Below are 23,504 nucleotides of genomic sequence, written 5' to 3'. Positions count from 1 at the left end.
GTCGGTAAGCTAAAAGCGTGTCTGAAAAACCCGCTTTTAGCAGAGTGCAAATACCGCAGAGTTAAACACAGCTGCCTGAAGAAAACTCACTTTAAACCCACTTAAGACGGTTAAAAAACCCACTATGTTGGCTTTAAGCGAGTTAAACCAAGATTCAACTCAGATAAAACCAAGTTGGTAAGCAAAAAGTGTGTTTAAAAGACTCGCTTTTAGCTCGGTGCCAATACCGCAGGGTTAAACCCAGTTTTAAACTGGGTTACAACCGGATTTTGCTCACTTTTTTGACAAGGGTTAGAACAGTGAATAGAAACTGCACCATATCTGTTTGGAACATATGCTTATTAAATCAACAAAGATTAGCATACTAGATCTAGTTAGATAAAAGTCGGTGTTAAAAGCTTATGTTAAATAAAATTACGCGTACACGTTTCACCGTAATGCCTTCTTCTGATTGGTTCATATTTTAAATCAGTTTCATGACATGGCTACAGGTCAGTGATTGTTTTGCGATTTAAGCAGAAGTTTAACTGAAGAATGTATGCCTTTCTAACTTCGAATCGACAATATTTGAGGTAAAAATGGACTTCTGAATTAAAACTGAATGAGTTGGTAATGTTATTTTGCATTTTTACGCAAATTGATGAAAATTTAAACTTTCTAGTTCCAACACATAAAAGGTCCTTCAACGATGAGATGTTCCAAAGAATTTAGCCAATATAAAAAGTATCTCTACATTCTTTGCGCGTCTTATAAATGAGACTATCACAAGGTATTGCTTACAAGAAAAACACTTCATTTAATTTAAGCCAAAATGTTATTTTGACCTGTTGATTCAAAATTAATAGATGTCATTTCTTTCTCAACGTAAGCAGCATACCGTAGGTTTCCACGTATAGCGCGCAGTGTTTTACCACCAAAATTCAAATTAAAAAGCTGGTGCGCGCTATACATTGATACAACGCTATCCTGGCTGCTAAATTGGTAAAAAATATGTTGTGTAATCGTAAATAATCAAAATGGCCGCCATGTTTTTTTCCAGAAAACTACCACCCTATAATCGTACAGACTGAGAGGCCATTGTCGAAACAACAAGAAGTCGCTACTGGTAGATATGAATGCGGTAGAAGAAGTTTTGGTCAAAAATAAATATGTTTGAATGAACTTGCGGACATTTCTTTGTTTGTGTTTTTACACTTCTTTATTGATGAATTCCGATGGGGATTGTTGTCGACATTCCGGAGAGCAGGCAAGGGTAGGTGCGAATGAGGTCTTTTTTGCGGGTACTGGTAGGTGTGAAAGGGGGTCATTTTGCACTTCGTAATTGGCAAATGTTATCGAGTAATATGTGCCACGACTTGTTCAGACGCTAATTGACATTTGAGACACTAATTGACACTTGAGAACATGAAGATATGCAATTGCATTATGTGTGTATAAATATTGAACGTTCAACAGTGGTGTACCTCAACAACTGTATCCCTGTCTCACATGTGACATTCAAATTTACCGGTAATGCCCATGCTTTCCCCGAGGAAAAATCACACGATGTACACTAATTCTTATTTTCTCACGTTTTTCACGAAATGCACGTGGACTGTTAATCTTTTGCTAGAAAATTACAAAACGGTCAGAAAAGTATTGTGCTATGCAACCCATGCTCCTAATCATAATGACGCTTCCTATTTTGAAGCTTTCCAATGCCCCGGATTATTGGATTGTGCAATAGTAAAATGGCGGCCATGTTTGGTCTGATTTGATGGTTTTACTGTCTTTAAATATTTTTGTCTCCATTTTTGCATTTAAAAATCAGCCTGGGGAGCGCGCTATACGTGGAAACCTACGGTACATATTAGATGATTTTCAGTCAAAGTATTCTGTAGATATCATTATGAAACACATTTCTAAATACAATGTAATGTTGTCTTGACCTTGGACCTGGTGACCCCACAATCGAAATGTGTTTTTTTTCCTTCAATGTAACAACTACACAAATTGCATGATCTTAAGTAAAAGCATTCTAAAATATCATGCAGTATTGAATTTACGGTTGCAACCCTCTGTGACTTTGACCTTTTATATCTTTTGACCAGGTGTCTTTCTTTCTTCGAGGTTACCAACATACTAATTTGTATGGTTGTAAGTCAAAATGTTCTCTACATATTGAGTGAAAAACAAAAGGTTAACAGACCAACCAACCTACTGATCAATCTTAATGGCCATCATGGTCCTCTTGTTTTGCTCCATACCCCTGTTAAATTTACCATGTTTTTACAATCAGTACACAGCGATCATCTATCCCAAATATAAAGATTAAACATTTTTTTAAGCATAATATGGTGCCATAAGCACTGCATTATTGCATCATAGCTGCAGCGTTAAATCACTGATTTTTATATCAAATCGAACACTTACAAGACTGTACACATATAGAACATATATGAATTCTTATGCACAGAGCTCCAGATAAAATTTGGGTCTAATTCTTATTTACTCCCTATTTTAAAACTTAATTCTTATTTTACGTGTATTTATAAAATTAATTCTTAACAATATATTACAAAATAATTGTTTATTCATTGTTTTTGACACATCAAAAAATTGAGTCATTTACGCAAGAGCTTATAAATTCATCAATTATTGACGAAACCATGCTTTGGGTATTTGAATCTAATTGAAAGAATGCATGCAGCGTGGACTTTTGACACTGAAATGGCTTTTTTGCCTTCCACGCTTCGGTCGGCCATTTTGATTTCTATGTCAAACGGTCACTGACCATTGTGTACACACCGGTCTTACTGACCTGTGTACTAACGCGCAAGGAATTGTGGGTAGCACTTCCTTTACAAGTGAAAAGTAAAAGCGAAAGTAAGTCAAGTAATCGTGCTTCTGAAAATCGCTAGCAGTCTTAATTGAGATACAAAATCGCATTTAAACATACTAAATAACATTTCTTTAAACAAAATTCCATTTTAAACACATATTTAACACCGTTTTTCTTATTATAGAAAAATATTCATTCCTACGCAGAACTTTTTTGGCGTGAGCACAAATCCCCAAATCAGGGGAATGTGATGCGTCTTAGCATAGAGGTGACAATAACGAAGTGACGTCACCATCTATGTATAGAATGGGTCACTGACACTTCGGCTAAGGTCATAATGGCCTTTTAGTCGCCATTAAAGTCATGTCAAAAACTATATTTAACATTTAATTTTAATGACATTTTGGATAGGTATACAGTATATTACTTGTGTATAAAAATTACGATAAGGGAAATTAAAAAGGTACAATAAACAGTAATGACTCGCCTGCAATACTAGGAGAACAGAATCGAGACCGTTTGGCCTTTTGACCGTTCTTAGGTGTGGCTCTTCCTCAAAAGCTTGAGTGACGTTAACTTATAGTTGTAGTTTTAATTGAGCGCCTAGACGAGTCAGAACCGGGATGAAATGTTTACCGTATATAATTTGCTACTGGAAGTTTTACGCACGTTCTAAAATTTTGAATTCGTGTTTTATTTTTTCAATGCGTAATTTAACGCAAAGATTTTAAATCTAAATCATTATTTAAGAAATTTAATTCCTTTTTACGCCTTTACGCATGTTATCTGGAGCACTGCTTATGCACATGTAAAGACAGGGAGCATATTATGGCAGCTTTGTCTGTCAGATTTAACCCTTTCCCCATAAGAAGCAAAATGAAAATGGCTTTTGCAACCAGCATAAAACCAGTACAGCCGGCAAGGAACTCGCAGTCTGTTCAGGTTTTATGCTGTTTACTGCTTATCAGTATCTAATGGTTGGAAGTGAAGCCTTGAAAACTTGAAAAGTAGGAGAGGTCTTAAATTAAATTAATTTTCTAACCGACTACAAATGCATGCAAATATGTATCTAAGTGGTATAGAGTTAATGTTGTCACAAATAAATCAGTATTTTATATGTTTATTATGGCTGTCACACATTGCAATGTGTCATGGTTAATAGCTGCCACTTATATAAATAATTAAAAAATGACATTCACTTACTTAAATCTGACAAACAAATCACTCTGCATGCATTTAGCTTCTGTAAACAAACATAATGGCCGTGCTCTGTGAAAAGGGGTTTAATGCATGTGGGTGAAGTGTTGTCCCTGATTAGCCCGTGCAGTCCGCACAGGCTAATTAGGGACCACACTTTCCATCTAAACTGCTTTTTTTGTTAAGAAGAGACTTTCTTTAAACGAAAAATATCATAAAAACGGAGTGTTGTCCCTGATAAACCTGTGCGGACTGCACAGGCTAATCTGGGACAACCCTTTACACACATGCATTAAACCCCCTTTTCACAGAGCACAGCCCATATGAAATATAACATTATAAATTGGTATGTATTGGGCCAGCAAGAATCAAATGTTTATAGCTCAGAGGCAATAGCATTTGTATATACTTGCGTACAGACAAAAGGTGCAACTGCTATCTGCACCCTTTTGCAAAAAGGGGGAATACAATAAATTACATATTGAGTAACAATAACTCACAAATTAGACACACAAGTAAGCTTAACCCTTTCCCACTCAAAAGCAAAGTGAAAATGGTTATGTGCAAACAGCATAAAACCAGCTAGAACAGCCTGCGAGTAACTCGCAGTCTGTTCAGGTTTTATGCTGTTTGCTGTTCATCAGTATCTAAGAGTTCAAAATGAAGCCTTAAAAACTAAAATCTAGTAAGAAAGGCCTTTAATTAAATTGAACTTTCTAAGGGACCACAAATGCATCAAAATATGTATCTAAGTGGGAAAGGGGTAACTCATGAATAACATTGTAGTAATAGGTCAGTAATGGCACAAATCCTATATTCAATATTAACAAGAGTTGACTTTAACGAGGTTTCAAGGATTTTCTAAGATTAAACCGGCAATTCATTTTTGAACACACCTGACCCAGATTTGCAGTTTGCTTAAAAAATGTCAACACACACCATACACCACACAACCACGGATACTGGACATAGGGTGCTCACAATGGCTCACCTTAAGCACAACCTCGGATACTGGACGTAGGTGATCACAATCGCTCACCTTGAGCACAACCTCGGCTACTGGACGTAGGGTGATCACAATCGCTCACCTTGAGCACAACCACGGATACTGGACATAGGGTGATAACAATGGCTCACCTTGAGCACAACCTCGGATACTGGACGTAGGGTGATCACAATGGCTCATCTTGAGCACAACCTGGGATACTGGACATAGGGTGATCACAATGGCTCACCTTGAGCACAACCTCGGATACTGAGTGATCACAAGAGGTGGCCTTGACCTTTCATGCTCAGGTGAGCTAAACAGGAAAGAAACCAACTTTTTCTTATGCTAAAATTATTTTTGCGTGTTTTGCTGTCCGCACAGTATCTCATTGTAACTTCTGCTTGCACAAAATCTTCCCTTGAGCTACATTTTGTTTACAATGTTAGAAACTTGACAGGGTCAATTTTCTGTAATTTCCTTAGGTAAAAAAGAAACTATATATATATATAACATTCATATTTATACTAACAAATACTGTTAAATATGTCTACACATTAAAAATATTATATTTAGAATCTTTCGCTAGGTTTAAAACATTTGTTGGGAATTTGGCCCGACGTCATGTGACGTCGCTGCATAAGTTCATAACATGAAGGTAATTTTGCTATTATTGTTTATATATTTATAGGATCTGGCACGAGTTGTCATGAAATGACAACGAGTTTCATCTTTTTTATCACATGCTTGTAAATGAGCAAATTAAATAAATATTTACGCAAACATAATGATAAATCCCGAATGTTGTTTACATTTCGTGACGTCATTTGACGCTGCAACGTCATTTCAGCAAAATAACAAAATGCGATTGGTCAATAAATGAAAACTACTAGCCAATGAAAACGCTTAAAAATGTTGTATTACAAATGTGTTATAAAAAAATATGTAATGGTTGTATTACATGGGAAACAGGGTATAGAATGTGATAAATATTGTTATGCTTGGAGAAAGGACGCGTAAAAAACGTTAAATGCAATGCAAGCATTACTTATCAAGTAGACAACATGTACACATGCACAATTTCATTCAAACCTGTTCTTTTAATATGGCACAATAAACAGTAGTTATCTATTAAATACTAACCAAATAATTATACTGTACATTCTATTGCTTGGAAAATAATGGCACTAATAAATGTGTATTAACCGTTTCATCTTAAGGAACTTGTATCTGGCTTGTGGTTAAACAAGATGCGTTTGTGAAACACAATGTCCCCCTATATGACGTTTGACTTTGAAGGATGACCTTGACCTTGTGAAGGACGACCTTGATTGACCTTTCACCACTCAAAATGTGCAGCTCCATGAGATGCACATGCATGCCAAATATCAAGTTGCTATCTTCAATGTTGCAAAAGTATTTATAAAATAAGCGATTTGGGCCACATATATTTGACCTCTGACCTTGAAGGATGACCTTGACCTTTCACCACTCAAAATGTGCAGCTCCATGAGATACACATGCATGCAAAACATCAAGTTGCTATCTTCAATATTGCATAAGTATTCATAAAATGAGCGATTTTGGCCATATATATTTGACCTCTGACCTTGAAGGATGACCTTGACCTTGACCTTTCACCACTCAAAATGTGCAGCTTAATGAGATACACATGCATGCCAAATATGAAGTTGCTATCTTCAATATAGCAAAAGTTATTGCAAAATGTTAAATTTAGAGCAAACAGACCAACAGACCAACAGACAGACCAACAGACAGGGCAAAAACAATATGTCCCCCACTACTATAGTGGGGGACATAAAAAATGAGACCAACATGCAGAAGCTATGGAATACATTAAAGAGACTTTTTCACGTTTTGGGAAATAGACAAAATTGAACAAAAAATGTTTCAGATTCACACATTTTCGTTGAAGTTGTGATATTTGCACGGAAACAGCAATAATGAACATATTATCATGCTCTTAAATATCAGTTACATGTATCTTTTGATGATTAAAAAACCTGAAAATTATCGAGCATAACAAATGCGAAAAAATTGAATAATTTGGAGAGTTCTGTTGTTATCGTTATATTTTGTGGCACTACGAGGATTGCTTATATAAAGTATAAAATACATCACTCGTTGTATGTGCACAGATTGCCCAGTGATTAAAGTGTTATACTATTACTCCATGGGACAGTGGTTCTTGCCCAGTAGACTAGGGTTACTTTTTTTCTTTCTATTATTTTAATCTTGTTTTTCACTGTAGCTATTTAGGGCTAATGTATACATTTATCAATATAGCTTTGATGACAAACTACAATACATTCCAAAATCTGTGAAAACGTCTCTTTAAAGTATGCCTTTACCTTCACAGATGGGACAACATCTTCCTGGTACATATCTGGGGCTGTGGCATGTGGTGACACACATCTCTGCCTGACATTGCTTGCTGCCGTTGACACACTGGCACATGACACAGTCGCCCTCCCGCCACGTCTCACTGTTCTTGTACACCTGGCCCTCAGACAGGCAACCTGAAACAAAGAAAGACAGATAGGTACAATCTTCTGGCAACCTGAAACACAGGAACACAAATAGGTACAATCTTCTGGCAACCTGTAACACAGGAACACAAATAGGTACAATCTTCTGGCACCCTGTAACACAGGAACACAAATAGGTACAATCTTCTGGCAACCTGTAACACAGGAACACAAATAGGTAATATCTTCTGGCAACCTGTAACAAAGGAACACACATAGGTACATTCTTCTGGCAACCTGTAACACAGGAACACAAATAGGTAAATCTTCTGGCACCCTGTAACACAGGAACACACATAGGTACAATCTTCTGGCAACCTGTAACACAGGAACACAAATAGGTACAATCTTCTGGCAACCTGTAACACAGGAACACAAATAGGTACAATCTTCTGGCAACCTGTTACTTGTGAACATAAATTGAATGCATGTAAAATAATCAGCAGAAATAATGTGACATCATCAGCATGTGACATCTTCAGCAGAAATAATGTGACATCATCAGCATGTGACATCATCAGCAGAAATCATGTGACATCCTCAGCATGTGACATCATCAGCAGAAATCATGTGACATCCTCAGCATGTGACATCATCAGCAGAAATCATGTGACATCATCAGCATGTGACATCATCAGCAAAAATTATATGACATCATCGCAAAGTGAAATCATCAGCAGAAATCCATACAAATAAAGTAGACATTAGTACATGCTCAAGTTTGGTCCTGATTATTACCTTCCATAAAAAAGAGTTTCAACACAGATAAGCATCTTTGTGCTATTAAAAAAAACAAAAAAAAACATTTAATTGTTTCACTTTAACTTATGCATGTTGAATCTTTAAACAAATGTTGATGTGGAATCAATAACTGCAGTGTTACTGCATTCTTTTCTACATGTTGTGGACATAAAGCTAAACTGCTTGTCTGAGACAGAGATTGCCATTAATCTTTTTTTTTTACTGGAGAACATCTTGATTGAACATTTTTTCTAACAAAAGAAGTACAAACATAAATTATAAAGCGCTGAACAGTTTACCATGCACATGATTGTATTTCATATATGTGTTCAAAAACACATGCATGAATGAAATTTGTTCAATCAATCTGTTCATGAACAAGTCTATGAACAGTTATTGAACAAGTCTATGAACAGTTATTGAACAAGTCTATGAACAGTTATTGAACAAGTCTATGAACAGTTATTGAACAAGTCTATGAACAGTTATTGAACAAGTCTATGAACAGTTATTGAACAAGTCTATGAACAGTTATTGAACAAGTCTATGAACAGTTATTGAATAAGCTCATTAACAGTTATTGAACAAGTCTATGAACAGTTATTGAACAAGTCTATGAACAGTTATTGAACAAGTCTATGAACAGTTATTGAACAAGTCTATGAACAGTTATTGAATAAGTTCATGAACAGTTATTGAACAAGTCTATGAACAGTTATTGAATAAGCTCATTAACAGTTATTGAACAAGTCTATGAACAGTTATTGAATAAGTTCATGAACAGTTATTTAGCAAGTTCGTGAACAGTTATTTAACACGTAAATTGACAGTTATTGAACACGATCAAGAACTGCAATGTGTTAATGAACAGTCTTTTGTCATTCAAGGTTTTTCTTGAACTAAGTTCTTGAGCTTGTTCATGAAAAGTTCTTGTATTGTTTTGCAGAGAGTTAACTATCATGGAAACCATTGTTTAACACTATATTTGCAGGGGATTGGCTACCATGGCAACCAAGTTACCTAAATTTTACCACTACTTTGTTTATACATTTGGAACATTATATCAACTCAAACTAGAAATGGCGCGGCAGAGGTCGACGCGTTTCCCCACGCCGTATGTTTGACCCAGGGGCGACCCAGGGTTGGTAATGGGGCCATGCATAGTTGAGATTGACCGTATTGTCATAAGAGCAGTTCAGTATCAATTAGAAGTGAATCGGTGTAGACATGAAGAAATTATAGTAAAAGGCAATTTTGGGTGGGCGTGGCCTAAGTGGGCGGGCGCCCCAGGGTTGGTAATGGGGCCAAACATAGTTGAGATTGACCGTATTGTCATAAGAGAGGTTCAGTATCAATTTGAAGTAAATTGGTGTAGAAATGAAGAAATTATAGTAAAAGGCAATTTTGGGTGGTAGTGGCCTATGTGGGCGGGGCACCCCAGGGTTGGTAATGGGGCCATGCATAGTTGAAATTGACTGTACTGTCATAAGAGAGGTTCAGTATCAATTTGAAGTAAATCAGTGTAGAAATGAAGAAATTATAGTAAAAGGCAGTTTTGTGTGGGCGTGGCCTATGTGGGCGTGGCCTACGTGGGCGGGGCCTATGTGGGCGGGGCGCCCCAGGGTTGGTAATGGGGCCATGCATAGCTGAGATTGACCGTATTGTCATAAGAGAGGTTCAGTATCAATTTGAAGTGAATCGGTGTAGAAATTATAGTAAAAGGCAATTTTGGGTGGGCGTGGCCTATGTGGGCGGGGCGCATAGTTGAGATTCACCGTATTGTCATAAGGCAGGTTCAGTATCAATTTAAAGACAATCAGTGTAGAAATGAAGAAATTATAGTAAAATAACCTAAAAAAATGAGAAATCTCTGACCCGGCCCCGCCCCAACCCCATAACTTTTGACCAAGGGGTCAGATCAAAATTCCAAATAGTTCACCGTTGCACATATGCTCATAGCTACCATGTGTGTAAGTTTCAAGGTTCTAGTGCTAATAGTGTAGGAGCAGCAGGTGGCCAGGACGGACGGACAGACGGACATAACCACAATATCCCCACTTTTTCTCAAAAAGCGTGGGGATAAATATCCAAATGAATGTTTTTGTCAACAATGACACGAATTATAAAACAAAATAAATATTAATAAAGAGTTTGTTTACTTTATACTTAATTAAACTTTTTTGCAAAAAGTGTGGACATTGTGTTTATTCATCAATATATCAAAAATTGGTTTGGATTTGAAATTAAAAAAACTATGATAAACACTATTTTCATATATTCCTTTAAAATAATGCCAACTAGAAATGGCGCGGCAGAGGCCGACCCATATCCCCACGCTGCATGTTTGACCCAGAGGCGCCCCTAGGTTGGTAATGGGGCCATGCATAGTTGAGATTGACCGTATTGTCATAAGAGATGTTCAGTATCAATTTGAAGTAAATCTGTGTAGAAATGAAGAAATTATAGTAAAAGACAATTTTGGGTGGGTGTGGCCTATTATGGGCGGGGGGCCCCAGGGTTGGTAATGGGGCCATACATAGTTGAGATTGACTGTATTGTCATAAAAGAGGTTCAGTATCAATTTGAAGTGAATATGTGTAGAAATGAAGAAATTATAGTAAAAGGCAATTTTGGGTGGGCGTGGCCTATGTGGCCGGGGCGCCCCAGGGTTGGTAATGGGGCCATGCATAGTTGAGATTAACTGTATTGTCATAAGAGAGGTTCAGTATCAATTTGAAGTGAATCAGTGTAGAAATGAAGAAATTATAGTAAAAGGCAAATTTGGGTGGGCGTGTCCTATGTGGGCGGGGCGTCCCAGGGTTGATAATGGGGCCATGCATAGCTGAGATTGACCGTATTGTCATAAGAGAGGTTCAGTATCAATTCGAAGTGAATCGGTGTAGAAATGAAGAAATTATAGTAAAAGGCAATTTTGGGTGGGCGTGGCCTATGTGGCCGGGGCGCCCCAGGGTTGGTTATGGGGCCATGCATAGTTGAGATTAACTGTATTGTCATAAGAGAGGTTCAGTATCAATTTGAAGTGAATCAGTGTAGAAATGAAGAAATTATAGTAAAAGGCAATTTTGGGTGGGCGTGGCCTATGTGGGCGGGGTGCCCCAGGGTTGGTAATGGGGCCTTGCATAGTTGAGATTGACCGTATTGTCATAAGAGAGGCACAGTATCAATTTGAAGTAAATCGGTGCTGAAATGAAGAAGTTAAGGTAAAATAACATAAAAAAATGAGTGAAAATCTCTGATCCGGCCCCGCCTGCAACCCCCATAACTTTTGACCCAGGGGTCAGATCAAAATTCCGTCACTGTCACCGTCGCACATATGCTCATAGCTACCATGTATGTAAGTTTCAAGGTTCTAGTGCTAATAGTGTAGGAGGAGCAGGTGGCCAGGACGGACGGACAGACGCACATCACAACAATGAAAATGTGATTTTTGCACTGATTTCTCCGCTTCCCATGGATTTTTATAAGGAATATGGAACATCTCACTGGCTTCAGCCTTCCCACCAGGTGCATAGCAATATAGCATGTATAACTTGTCTGAAAAGGTGCATAATTAACTCTTTACCACTTAGATACGTTTTTTGACGCATTTGTGGTCCCTTAGAAAGTTAAATTTAATTAAAGAACTTTCTTACTAGATTTAAGTTTTAAAGGCTTCATTTTCCAACCCTTAGATACTGATGAGCAGCAAACAGCATATAACCTAAACAAACTACAAGTTATCCGCAGGCTGTTCTGGTTTTATGCTGTTTGCACGTAGAAATTTTCACTTTCTGAGTGGGAAAGGATTACACGTTTTAACATACACTCATCACATTCACTGTAATCATTTTGCATAATTTGGCACTATATCATAATGAAATAATTTACTTATTTATATATTTTTTAATTTACAAAAAACAAAACCAAATGACTGATCATTTTTGTCATGCCCACATAATTACTGAAAATAATACATTTATAAATCATCCAAATTTGAGGACATTTATCATCCTGACAAATCGCATTCAGGTGTCTTGCAACACTTAAAATTTATCATACTCATTTTTGCATTTATAATAAATTTCTAAATTCATGTCAGCAGTAATACATTATATAACTAGAAATGGCGCGGCAGAGGCCGACGCGTATCCCCACCCCGCATGTTTGACCCAGGGGCGCCCCGTGGTTGGTAATGGGTCCATGCATAGTTGAGATTGACCGTATTGTCATAATAAAAGTTCAGTATCAATAAGAAGTGAATCGGTGTAGAAATGAAGAAATTATAGTAAAAGACAATTTTGGGTGGGTGTGGCCTATTATGGGCTGGGCGCCCCAGGGTTGGTAAAGGGGCCATACATAGTTGAGATTGACCGCATTGTCATAAGAGATGTTCAGTATCAATTTGAAGTAAATCAGTGTAGAAATGAAGAAATTATAGTAAATGGCAATTTTGGATGGGCGTGGCCTGTGGGCATGGCCTATGTGGGCGGGGCGCCCTAGGGTTGGTAATGGCACCATGCATAGTTGAGATGGACTGTATTGTCATAATAGAGGTTCAGTATCAATTTGAAGTGAATCGGTGTACAAATGAAGAAATTATAGTAACAGGCAATTTTGGGTGAGCGTGGCCTATGTGGGTGTGCCCTATTATGGGCGGGGCACCCCAGGGTTGGTAATGGGGCCATACATAGTTGAGATTGACCGTATTGTCAGAAGAGAAGTTCAGTATCAATTAGAAGTGAATCGGTGTAGAAATGAAGAAATTATAGTAAAAGACAATTTTGGGTGGGTGTGGCCTATTATGGGCGGTGCCCCAGGGTTGGTAATGGGGCCTTACATAGATGAGATTGACCGCATTGTCATAAGAGATGTTCAGTATCAATTTGAAGTAAATCGGTGTAGAAATGAATAAATTATAGTGAAAGGCAATTTTGGGCGGGCGTGGCCTATGTGGGCGGGGCGCCCCAGGGTTGGTTATGGCGCCATGCATAGTTGAGATTGACTGTCTTGTCATAAAAGAGTGTCAGTATCAATTTGAAGTGAATCGGTGTAGAAATGAAGAAATTATGGTAAAAGGCAATTTTGGGTGGGCGTGGCCTATGTGGAAAGGGGGCCCCAGGGTTGGTAATGGGGCCATGCATAGTTGAGATTAACTGTATTGTCATAAGAGAGGTTCAGTATGAATTTGAAGTGAATCGGTGTAGAAATGAAGAAATTATAGTAAAAGGCAATTTTGGGTGGGCGTGGCCTATGTGGGCGGGGCGCCCCAGGGTTGGTAATGGGGCCATGCATAGCTGAGATTGACCATATTGTCATAAGAGAGGTTTAGTATCAATTTGAAGTGAATCGGTGTAGAAATGAAGAAATTATAGTAACTGACAATTTTGGGTGGGCGTGGCCTATGTGCGCGGGATGCCCTAGGGTTAGTAATGCGGCCATGCATAGCTGAGATTGACCGTATTGTCATAAGAGAGGTTCAGTATCAATTTGAAGTGAATTGGTGTAGAAATGAAGAAATTATAGTAAAAGGCAATTTTGGGTGGGCGTGGCCTATGTGGCCCAGGCGCCCCAGCGTTGGTAATTGGGCTATGCATAGTTGAGATTGACCGTATTGTCATAAGAGAGGCTCAGTATCAATTTGAAGTAAATCGGTGCAGAAATGAAAAAGTTAATGTAAAATAACATTAAACAAGAGCACCGCCTTGCGGGTGCAGACCGCTCATCTATTTTCTTTTTAAAGGTGAAGGGACTCTCATTTTCAATCACAAAGGAGGGAGGAGTGGAGTGAAGAAGGGTGTATAGTGTGGGGTTGTGGACATTTATTACATTATCTTCCAAAAAAGCGAAAAAAAAAAAAAAAAAAAATCGGGGGGGGGGGGGGGGGGGGGGTTTGGGTGCGATGGTTGGACGATATTTCAAACATAACCGTTTTAAAAAAAAAATGGGGGGGGGTATAGTGTGAGGGTGTGGTGATAATTTGTGAGATGATCTTAAAAAAAAAAAAAAAAAAAAAAAAAAAAAAATTGGGGTGGGGGGGGGTGGGGGGGGGTGGGGGGGGTATAGTGTGAGGGTGTGGTGGTCATTTGTGAGATGATCTTAAAAAAAAAAAAAAAAAAAAAATAGGGGGGGGGAGGGGGAGGGGGGGAGGGCACGGGGGATGGTTTGGGTGAAGTCTATTGTGGTATGTCAGGTAAGAGTAGTTTCATCAAAGTATCAATCAAATCTAATCATAAATAAAGAAGTTATGGCAATTTTAGCAAAATTTAATAATTTGACCTTGAGAGTCAAGGTCATTCAAAGGTCAAAGTAAAATTCAAGTTGCCAGGTACAGTAACCTCATGATAGCATGTAAGTATTTGAAGTTTGAAAGCAATAGCCTTGATACTTCGAGTGGATCGAAACACAAAATTTAACCATATATTAAAAGTTACTAAGTCAAAAAAGGGCCATAATTCCATAACAATGACAACCAGAGTTATGCAACTTGTCCTTTTACTGTACCCTTATGATAGTTTGTGAGTGTTCCAAGTATGAAAGCAATATCTATGATACTTTAGGGGTAAAGTGGACCAAAACATAAATCTTAACCAAATTTTAAATTTTCTAAGTATAAAGGGCCCATAATTCCGTCCAAATGCCAGTCAGAGCTACATAACTTTGCCTGCACCGTCCCCTTATGATAGTTCATAAATCTTGCAAGTATGAAAGCAATAGCTTTGATACTGTAGGAATAAAGTGGACCTAAACACAAAACTTAATCAAATTTTCAATTTTCTAAGTATAAAAAGGGCACATAATTCTGTCAAAATGCCAGTCAGAGTTACATTACTTTGCCTGCACAGTCCCCTTATGATAGTTAGTAAGTGTTGCAAGTATGAAAGCAATAGCTTTGATGCTTAAGGAATAAAATGGACCTAAACACAAAACTTAACCAAAATTGTCAATTTTCTAAGTATAAAAAGGGCACATAATTCTGTCAAAATGCATGCCAGAGTTATCTAACTTTGCCTGCCCAGTCCCCTCATGATAGTAAGTAAGTGTACCAAGTTTGAATGCAATAGCATTGATACTCACTGAGAAAAGTGGAACTAAACGCAAAACTTAACCAAAATTTTCAATTTTTTAAGTATAAAAAGGGCACATAATTGTGTCAAAATGCACGCCAGAGTTATCTAACTTTGCCTGCCCAGTCCCCTCATGATAGTAAGTAAGTGTACCAAGTTTGAATGCAATAGCATTGATACTTTCTGAGAAAAGTGGACCTAAACGCAAAACTTAACCGGACGCCGACGCCAACGCCAACGCCAACGCCGACGCCGACGCCAAGGTGATGACAATAGCTCATAATTTTTTTTCAAAAAATAGATGAGCTAAAAATGAGTGAAAATCTCTGACCCGGCCCGCCCCAACCCCCATAACTTTTGACCCAGGGGTCAGATAAAAATTCTGTTACTGTCACCGTCACACATATGCTCATAGCTACCATGTATGTTAGTTTCAAGGTTCTAGTGCTAACAGTGTAGGAGGAGCAGGGGGCCAGGACGGACAGACGCACATCAATACAATATCCCCACTTTTTCTAAGAAAAACGTGGGGATAAATATTACATGTCGGGCAGGGTGACAGTAAATTTGTCAACTTGAGGAAATACTGTCAACCAAGGAGAAGCCAAGATTGACAGTATTTTTCCGAAAGTTTACAAATTTACTGTCATCCTGTCAGACATGTAATATTTATTTTATTATACGGAACAAACTATTCAAACATGAACAATTTATATGAACCATGAGATTTTTGGGCCGAGCAAAATGAACTACGCTTTATTCGGAACCGACCTAGTAATCGATTTATCCCATCAATTTTCTTAGTCGTCAATTTAAAAAAAAATATAATACAGAACCAGCTTTCCGTATTTTATTTTCATCAATTGATCACGCAATTAATGACGAACTCATGTGACGTCATTGCGGTGACGAAACATTTTGGGACAACAATATGGAGGTGGTGGTTTTTTAACAGTAAAATATTTGTTTAAAGCATCGAACAAATCCAAAGCGTATTTTGGATTGCGTGTTTGTCATGCATAACACCTTAAGAACAGACACTGGAAGTGTATATCATTGTAACCTTATTGTTATTATCATTGGATTTAAGTTGCCATTGAGGTAAGCGGGTCGTTTATACTAATTTGATTTTTGTTTGACTCCTGTCAAAGTTTAAATAATGGCATTAATCTATTCTACAGCACAGTTTCAGCTGCAATCGATATTTTAATTATCCAAATACAACAGAAATGCAAAACTGCGTACAGCGCATGCGCGAATTGGACAGTATAATTTTTTACCATTCCGCACATGATTTCTAAGGTAACGGGCAACAGTATTTTTTAGACAGTAAATATTTTCCAGCTGGTGGCACGTGAATGCTAAGGTAGCGGGCGACAGTATTTTTTAGACAGTAAATTTTTTCCCGCTGGGTATGACAGTATTTCTATGACACGATGACCTATGGGAGTTTAGCATTGTGAATAAAAGTGTGGTATAATAAACAGGATTGTAAGTTGCAACAGTAAAATAACAAGGGAGACCACAAGCTATGCTTTTTGGGCATCGCAATCCCTCAAATAGTGAAATACAAAATATTTGAGCCCTGCTCTGTGATAAGGGGGTTTAATGCATGTGCGTAAAGTGTCATCCCAGATTAGCTTGTGCAGTCTGCACAGGCTTATCAGGGACAACTAACTTTCCGTCTAAACTGGATTTAAGCTAAGATGAGACTTTCTTTAAACAAAAAATATCATAAAAGCCGAAAGTGTCTTACCTACAGGCTAGCACAAGCTAATCTGGAAAGACACTTTACACACATGCATTGTTACATGACTTGTGATACTTGATCTTGGAATTTTACAATGATGCACCCAGATGAAACAGCAATGTAACATAAACCAGTCTGCCAGCTGTAAAATGCTCATTCACTCTGTACAAAATAGGATGTAAATTGTCCACAGTCTGAAACAAAATATGTGGGAAACATACTTGTTGACAACCGATTGGAATGTCATTTCAAAATAATACCCACCATTTAATCGGTTAAATTGACTTATGAATTCAAAAATACATTTCCAATGGCATATGAAGGAAATTGCAATTCAATACCGATACTATAAATAACAAGTCTTCCATACATTACTAAATCGCATTTCTACGGAATCCAGATAGTGCTATCTATAATCTCGCCCTTCTTTCATCAAGGGCGACACTAGACACACGAAGCGATACACAATATTTTGCGCAACAGTCGTGGCGCCGCACGATATTTTGCGCAACAGTCGTGACTTTGCACGATATATTTAACACTATATATCGCCCTGGTGTAGGTAGCCCAAAAGGCGATATATCGTGTTATATATATTGTGCGTGTCTTGCGTTCAAAAGGCGAAGCATGAAACAAGAAGCGATGCACAATATTTTGCCCGACAGTCGCGGTGACGCACGATATTTTATTATTCAAATATGGCCCTTATTATCTGAATCTTGTGTATCGCGATCTAATATCAGACCGCGATATCGCGGTCTAATTTCAGACCGCGACACACGACGCAAGAAGTGATACTCCATATTTTGCGCAACAGTCGCGGCGACACGCGATATTTGTACTGTTCAAATATCGCTGTAATAATATCACCTATACAAGGGCGACGGTCGCGTTCATAAAGGGCAACGGTCGCATTCGTAAAGTGCAATGGTTGTGTTCAAAGGTTCAGATATCGCATATGAAAGGAGGTTTGTCGCATTCTAATTTTTTGAAAACATGACAGGCGATATTATATCAGCAATATTTGAACACTAACCTTGAAGAAAGCCACATGACTGTTACTTGCAATACACAAGGGGGATTGTCGCATTCTAATTTTTTGAAAACATGACAGGCAATTTTATATCAGCAATATTTGAACACTAACCTTGAAGAAAGCCACATGACTGTTACTTGCAATACACTGTCCCATATTTGTTAATTTATTAAAACCAAAATATACTCTCTAATGTCTGCAATTCCTCAACAAAATAACACCTGGAAGGAATATGGTAATCAGATATAACAATTTTTAATAATTTGCAATAATTAATAATTGTGTTTCAATAAAATATCCAAAAATAGAGATAGGCACAGCATGGAAAAAAGACCTTTTATACATTGTTTCCTTCTCCTAACAAGAAGGTTTGTGAACCTCTCATAGGATTGCAATGAGACATTGTGCATGACTGCTGTCAACTGATGTCCCACTGTGCATGGTCCCAATGTAAACAATTTCAACTAAGCTCACTAATCAAATCATAAAACCCAATGAGCCCCTAATGACAGCTGTCAACATTAAGGATTGGTTTTAAAACAAATAATCAGCAATTTGTTTTTGCAAGTGATAAGTCAGCACAATGTGTCATGTTTTCAAAATTTTGTTGTTTACACAATGATTATGTCAATGACCCCACTGACTACAACTGACAATGCTGATTGACCACAAAGACTAAACTGGTTTCTGTTTGATATACATGTTAACTTAAGAGCGATTGCCAGTCAAGCTTATAATACTTAAGTAATTACCATAATATATCATGGCTATCATCAATTCATTTTACAAGAAAAGTTTTAATAATCTGAGGTCAAAAGCACTGGTAAAGCTATATACCAGGAAAATCACAGCCTGCACAAAGAATATTTACCAGGACATTTATAGCCATTACACATGCTATATACCAGAAGACTTACAGCAATTACAAATGCTTTTTACCACAAGATTTACAGCCACTACAAATGCTTTTTACAAGTAGATTCACAGACATCACAAATGCTATATACCAAGAGATTTACAGCAATTACAAATGCTTTTTACCGAAAAATTTACAGCCATTACAAATACTCTATACCAGGAAAGTCAAAGCCATCACAAATTCTATACACCAGTTCAAGATACACAGCCATCACAATGCAATATACCAGGAGATTAACAGCCATCACAAATGCTACATACCCACAGATTCATAGCCATCACAAATGCTATATACCAGTAGGTTCACAGCCATCACAAATGCTTTATACCAAAAGATTCACAGCCATCACAAATGCTTATAATACAGTCTAACCTTTCAATAAAGACCACTCAATGGATTTGGTCATTGTGGTCTTTGTTCACAGGTGGTCTATATTTGCAGGGTCGATTGAAACTTTTCAAAATATGCTAGTAGTTTTTTAACAGGGACTTTATGTATGTATGTGCTCTATTGTTTAAATGTTTACAGGTATAATGAAATAAAGGATTGAAAACACAGTTTTGTTTTTATATTTATTATTTCCATTCCCTTATGTTTTTATTATTTATATCATTAATCATATACATGAATAAATAACTATTGACATACATGTATATGTACATGTAATTTTACAAAGAACAAAGTACAAAATACACATAACATAGCAAACATTTATACATGAAATATATATAATCTATGCACGTCTTATCACGGAGAAATTTAAGAAGGGAATGAATATCAAAATGTTTGTGTTTACGGCAACTTTATTGATATGAAAGTGTTAATTTCCTTAATGAGTTGATGAAAGCCCCAAACTTGTCTTAGATATTTCCAGCAATAAGTACATTAATCAGGAGTCACTTAAATACAAAGGCATATTTTTACACTTTTGACAAACTGTCAAATGCATAAAAGAAGCAGGTGACTTCTAACAACTGCTATTGAGTGCGATAAACTGTCACTTGCCAATATCTCCATAGCCACTGACGAGTCCACTGGTAAGATGTGTATCACATGACTTAACAGCGTCATGGCTGACATTTCGGGAGGAAATCGGTGTGGTCGTTATTGACTGTAGGTCGCTATTAAAAGGTGGTCGAAGGTACAGGTTGGACTGTATACCAAAAGAATATACGACTTCACAAATGCTATATACCATAAGATTTACAACAATCACAAAAATGCTATTTACAAGCAGATTCAGCGCCATGACAAAAGCTATATATCATAAGTTTCACCACCATTACAAATGCTATATACCAGAAGATTTACAGCCATCAAAAATGCTATTAAGAAGCAGATTCACAGCAAATGCTTTATACCACGAGATTCACAGCCATCACAAATGCTATATACTGGGAGATTCACAGCCATCACAAATGCAATATACCAGGAAATTCACCACCATCACAAATGCTATTTACAAGGAGATTCACAGCCATTACAAATGCTATATACCAGGAGATTCACATCCTGTACAAATGCTATATACCAGGGGATTTACAGCCATTACAAATGCTATATACCGGAAGATTCACCAACATAACAAATGCTATATACCATAAAATGTACAGCCCTTAAAAACGCTATTTACAAGCAGATTCACAGCTATCACAAATGTTATATACCAGGAGATTCACAGCCATTTTAAAAGCTATTTACCAGTAGATTCACAGCCATGAAAATGCTTTATACCAGGAGATTTACAACCATCAAAAATGCTATTTACAAGCAGATTCAGCGCCATAACAAATGCTATACACCATGAGTTTCACCACCATCACAAATGCTATATACCAGAAGATTTACACCCGTCACAAATGCTATTTATAAGCAGATTCACAGCCAAAAGAAATGCTATATACCAGGAGATTCACAGCCATCACAAATGCTTCATACAGGGAGATTAACAGCCATCGCAAATGCTATATACACAGGAGATTTACAGCCATCACAAAAGCTCACTACCAGGAGTTCACAGCCATCGCAAATGCTATATACCAGGAGATTCACATCTTGTACAAATGCTATATACCACGGGATTTACAGCCATAACAAATGATATATACCAGGAAAGTCATCACAATTGCTATATACCAGAAGATTTACAGCCGTCTAAAATGCTATTAACAAGCAGATTCACAGCCATCACTAATGCTATATACCAGGAGATTCACAGCCATCACAAATGCTTCATACCGGGAGATTCACAGCCATCGCAAATGCTATATTCCAGGAGATTTACAGCCATCACAAAAGCTAACTACCAGGAGATTCTCAGCCATCGCAAATGCTATATACCAGGAGATTCACATCCTGTATAAATACTATATACCATGAGATTTACAGCCCTAACAAATGCTATATAACAAGAGATTCACAGTCATAACAAAAGCTTTATACCAGGAGATCACAGCCCTAACAAATGCTATATTCCAGGCGATTTACAAGCAACACAAAAACTATTTTCCAGGATATGTTCAGCCCTAGGAAATGCTTTATTCCTGGAGTTTCACAGCCATCACAAATACTACATACCAGAAGATTCACAACCATCACAAATGCTATATCCCAGGATATTTTCAGCCCTAACAAATGCTATATACCAGGTGATTAACAGCCATCACAAATGCTATATAACAGGAGATTTACAGCCATAACAAATGCTTTGTACAAGGAGATTTGTCACCATCACAAATGCTATTAACCAGGAGTTTCACAGCCAACACAAATACTTTATACCAGGAGATTCACCGCAATCACATATGATGTATACCAGGAGATTTACAGCCATCACAAATGCTATATACCAGGAGATTTACAGCCCTAACAAATGCTTTATACCAGAAGATTTACAGACCTAACAAATGCTTTATACCAGGAGATTTACCCCCATTACAAATGCTATATACCAGGAGATTTGCTGCCCTAATAAATGCTATGTACCAGGAGATTCAACGACATCACAAATGCTTTATACTAGGAGATTCAATGCCATCACAAATGCTATATACCAAGAGATTCTCAGTCATCACAAATGCTTTATATAAAGAGATTCACAGCTATCACTGATGCTATATACCAGGAGATTCACAGCCAACATAAATGCTATACACCAGGAGATTCACAGCCATCACAAATGCTATATACCAGGAGATTCACAGTCAACAAAAATGCTATACACCAGGAGGTTCACAGCCATCACAAATGCTTTATACCAGGAGATTCACAGGCATCACAAATGCAATATACCAAGAGATTTACATCCATCAAAAATGCAATATACCAAAAGATTCACAGCCATCACAAATGCTATACACCAGGAGATTCACAGCCAACACAAATACTATACACCAAGAGATTCACAGCCATCACAAATGCTATATACCAGGAGATTCACAGCTACCACAGATGCTATATACCAGGAGATTCACAGCCATCAAAAATACTATATACCAGATTTACAGCCCTTACAAATGCTTCATACCAGGAGATTCACAGCCAACACAAATTCCATGATTTTAACGTAAACTTGGACTTCAAAACAATATTAAATCCTTTCCTCCCAATTAACCACCATATGTATTGCTATGATTCTAGGTTGAAAGATTCTCTAGATATAGGGCAGAAACTAACTCAAAGGATCAAATGACCTACAGACGGACAGACTTACCAGAAGACCTTCACCTTATGACAGACAAAATGTATGCAGAGTGATATACCTCACCTCTCATATGAGGGAATAAATACACAGTATTTTGAAGATTTTTACAGGTAACCTAGTTTCTGACCCCACTTCAGACTAGGATATGCTTTAAGCAATGAAAACTTCTGCACAGAGTTTTGAAGAATAGTGGCATTCACTTGTCATTTTGTACAACAGAATGATGACAGACTGCAATTATTGCACTACCATTGTACAACAGAATGATGACAGACTGCAATTATTGCACTACCATTGTACAACAGAATGATGACAGACTGCAATTATTGCACTACCATTGTGCAACAGAATGATGACAGACTGCAATTATTGCACTACCATTGTACAACAGAATGATGACAGACTGCAATTATTGCACTACCATTGTATAACAGAATGATGACAGACTGCAATTATTGCACTACCATTGTACAACAGAATGATGACAGACTGCAATTATTGCACTACCATTGTACAACAGAATGATGACAGACTGCAATTATTGCACTACCATTCAGAAACATGAATCTATTCACTCACTTTTTGTGTTTTTATGCCTTTTGAATTTAACTTTTAGTCTACATACAGTGAAAAAACTTGCACGACCAATGATATTTTTTATCTAAATAACCTAAAACAATTGCCAAACTATTAATAGTAACCCTAAAGCTTTATATGTTTACTTTCAAATAAGGAAAAC

General features: G+C 37.4%; 1 protein-coding gene across 3 annotated transcripts in view; it reads right to left on the bottom strand.

The window, feature by feature from the left end:
* LOC127873842 (cysteine-rich motor neuron 1 protein-like) overlaps positions 1-23,504 on the bottom strand; it is an 83,257-nt gene that overhangs the window by 30,643 nt on the left and 29,110 nt on the right. For all 3 annotated transcript variants that reach the window (XM_052417895.1, XM_052417897.1, XM_052417898.1), the window contains one exon: positions 7,376-7,543. In XM_052417895.1, the coding sequence (XP_052273855.1) occupies positions 7,376-7,543 (168 nt within the window). The remainder of the gene's footprint in view (positions 1-7,375; positions 7,544-23,504) is intronic.

Source organism: Dreissena polymorpha, chromosome 3 (genome assembly GCF_020536995.1).
Source record: "Dreissena polymorpha isolate Duluth1 chromosome 3, UMN_Dpol_1.0, whole genome shotgun sequence".
NCBI classification, from domain to species: domain Eukaryota; kingdom Metazoa; phylum Mollusca; class Bivalvia; order Myida; family Dreissenidae; genus Dreissena; species Dreissena polymorpha.
Note: the sequence above shows the minus strand (reverse complement) of the source record. Positions and strands in the feature narration are given on the sequence as shown.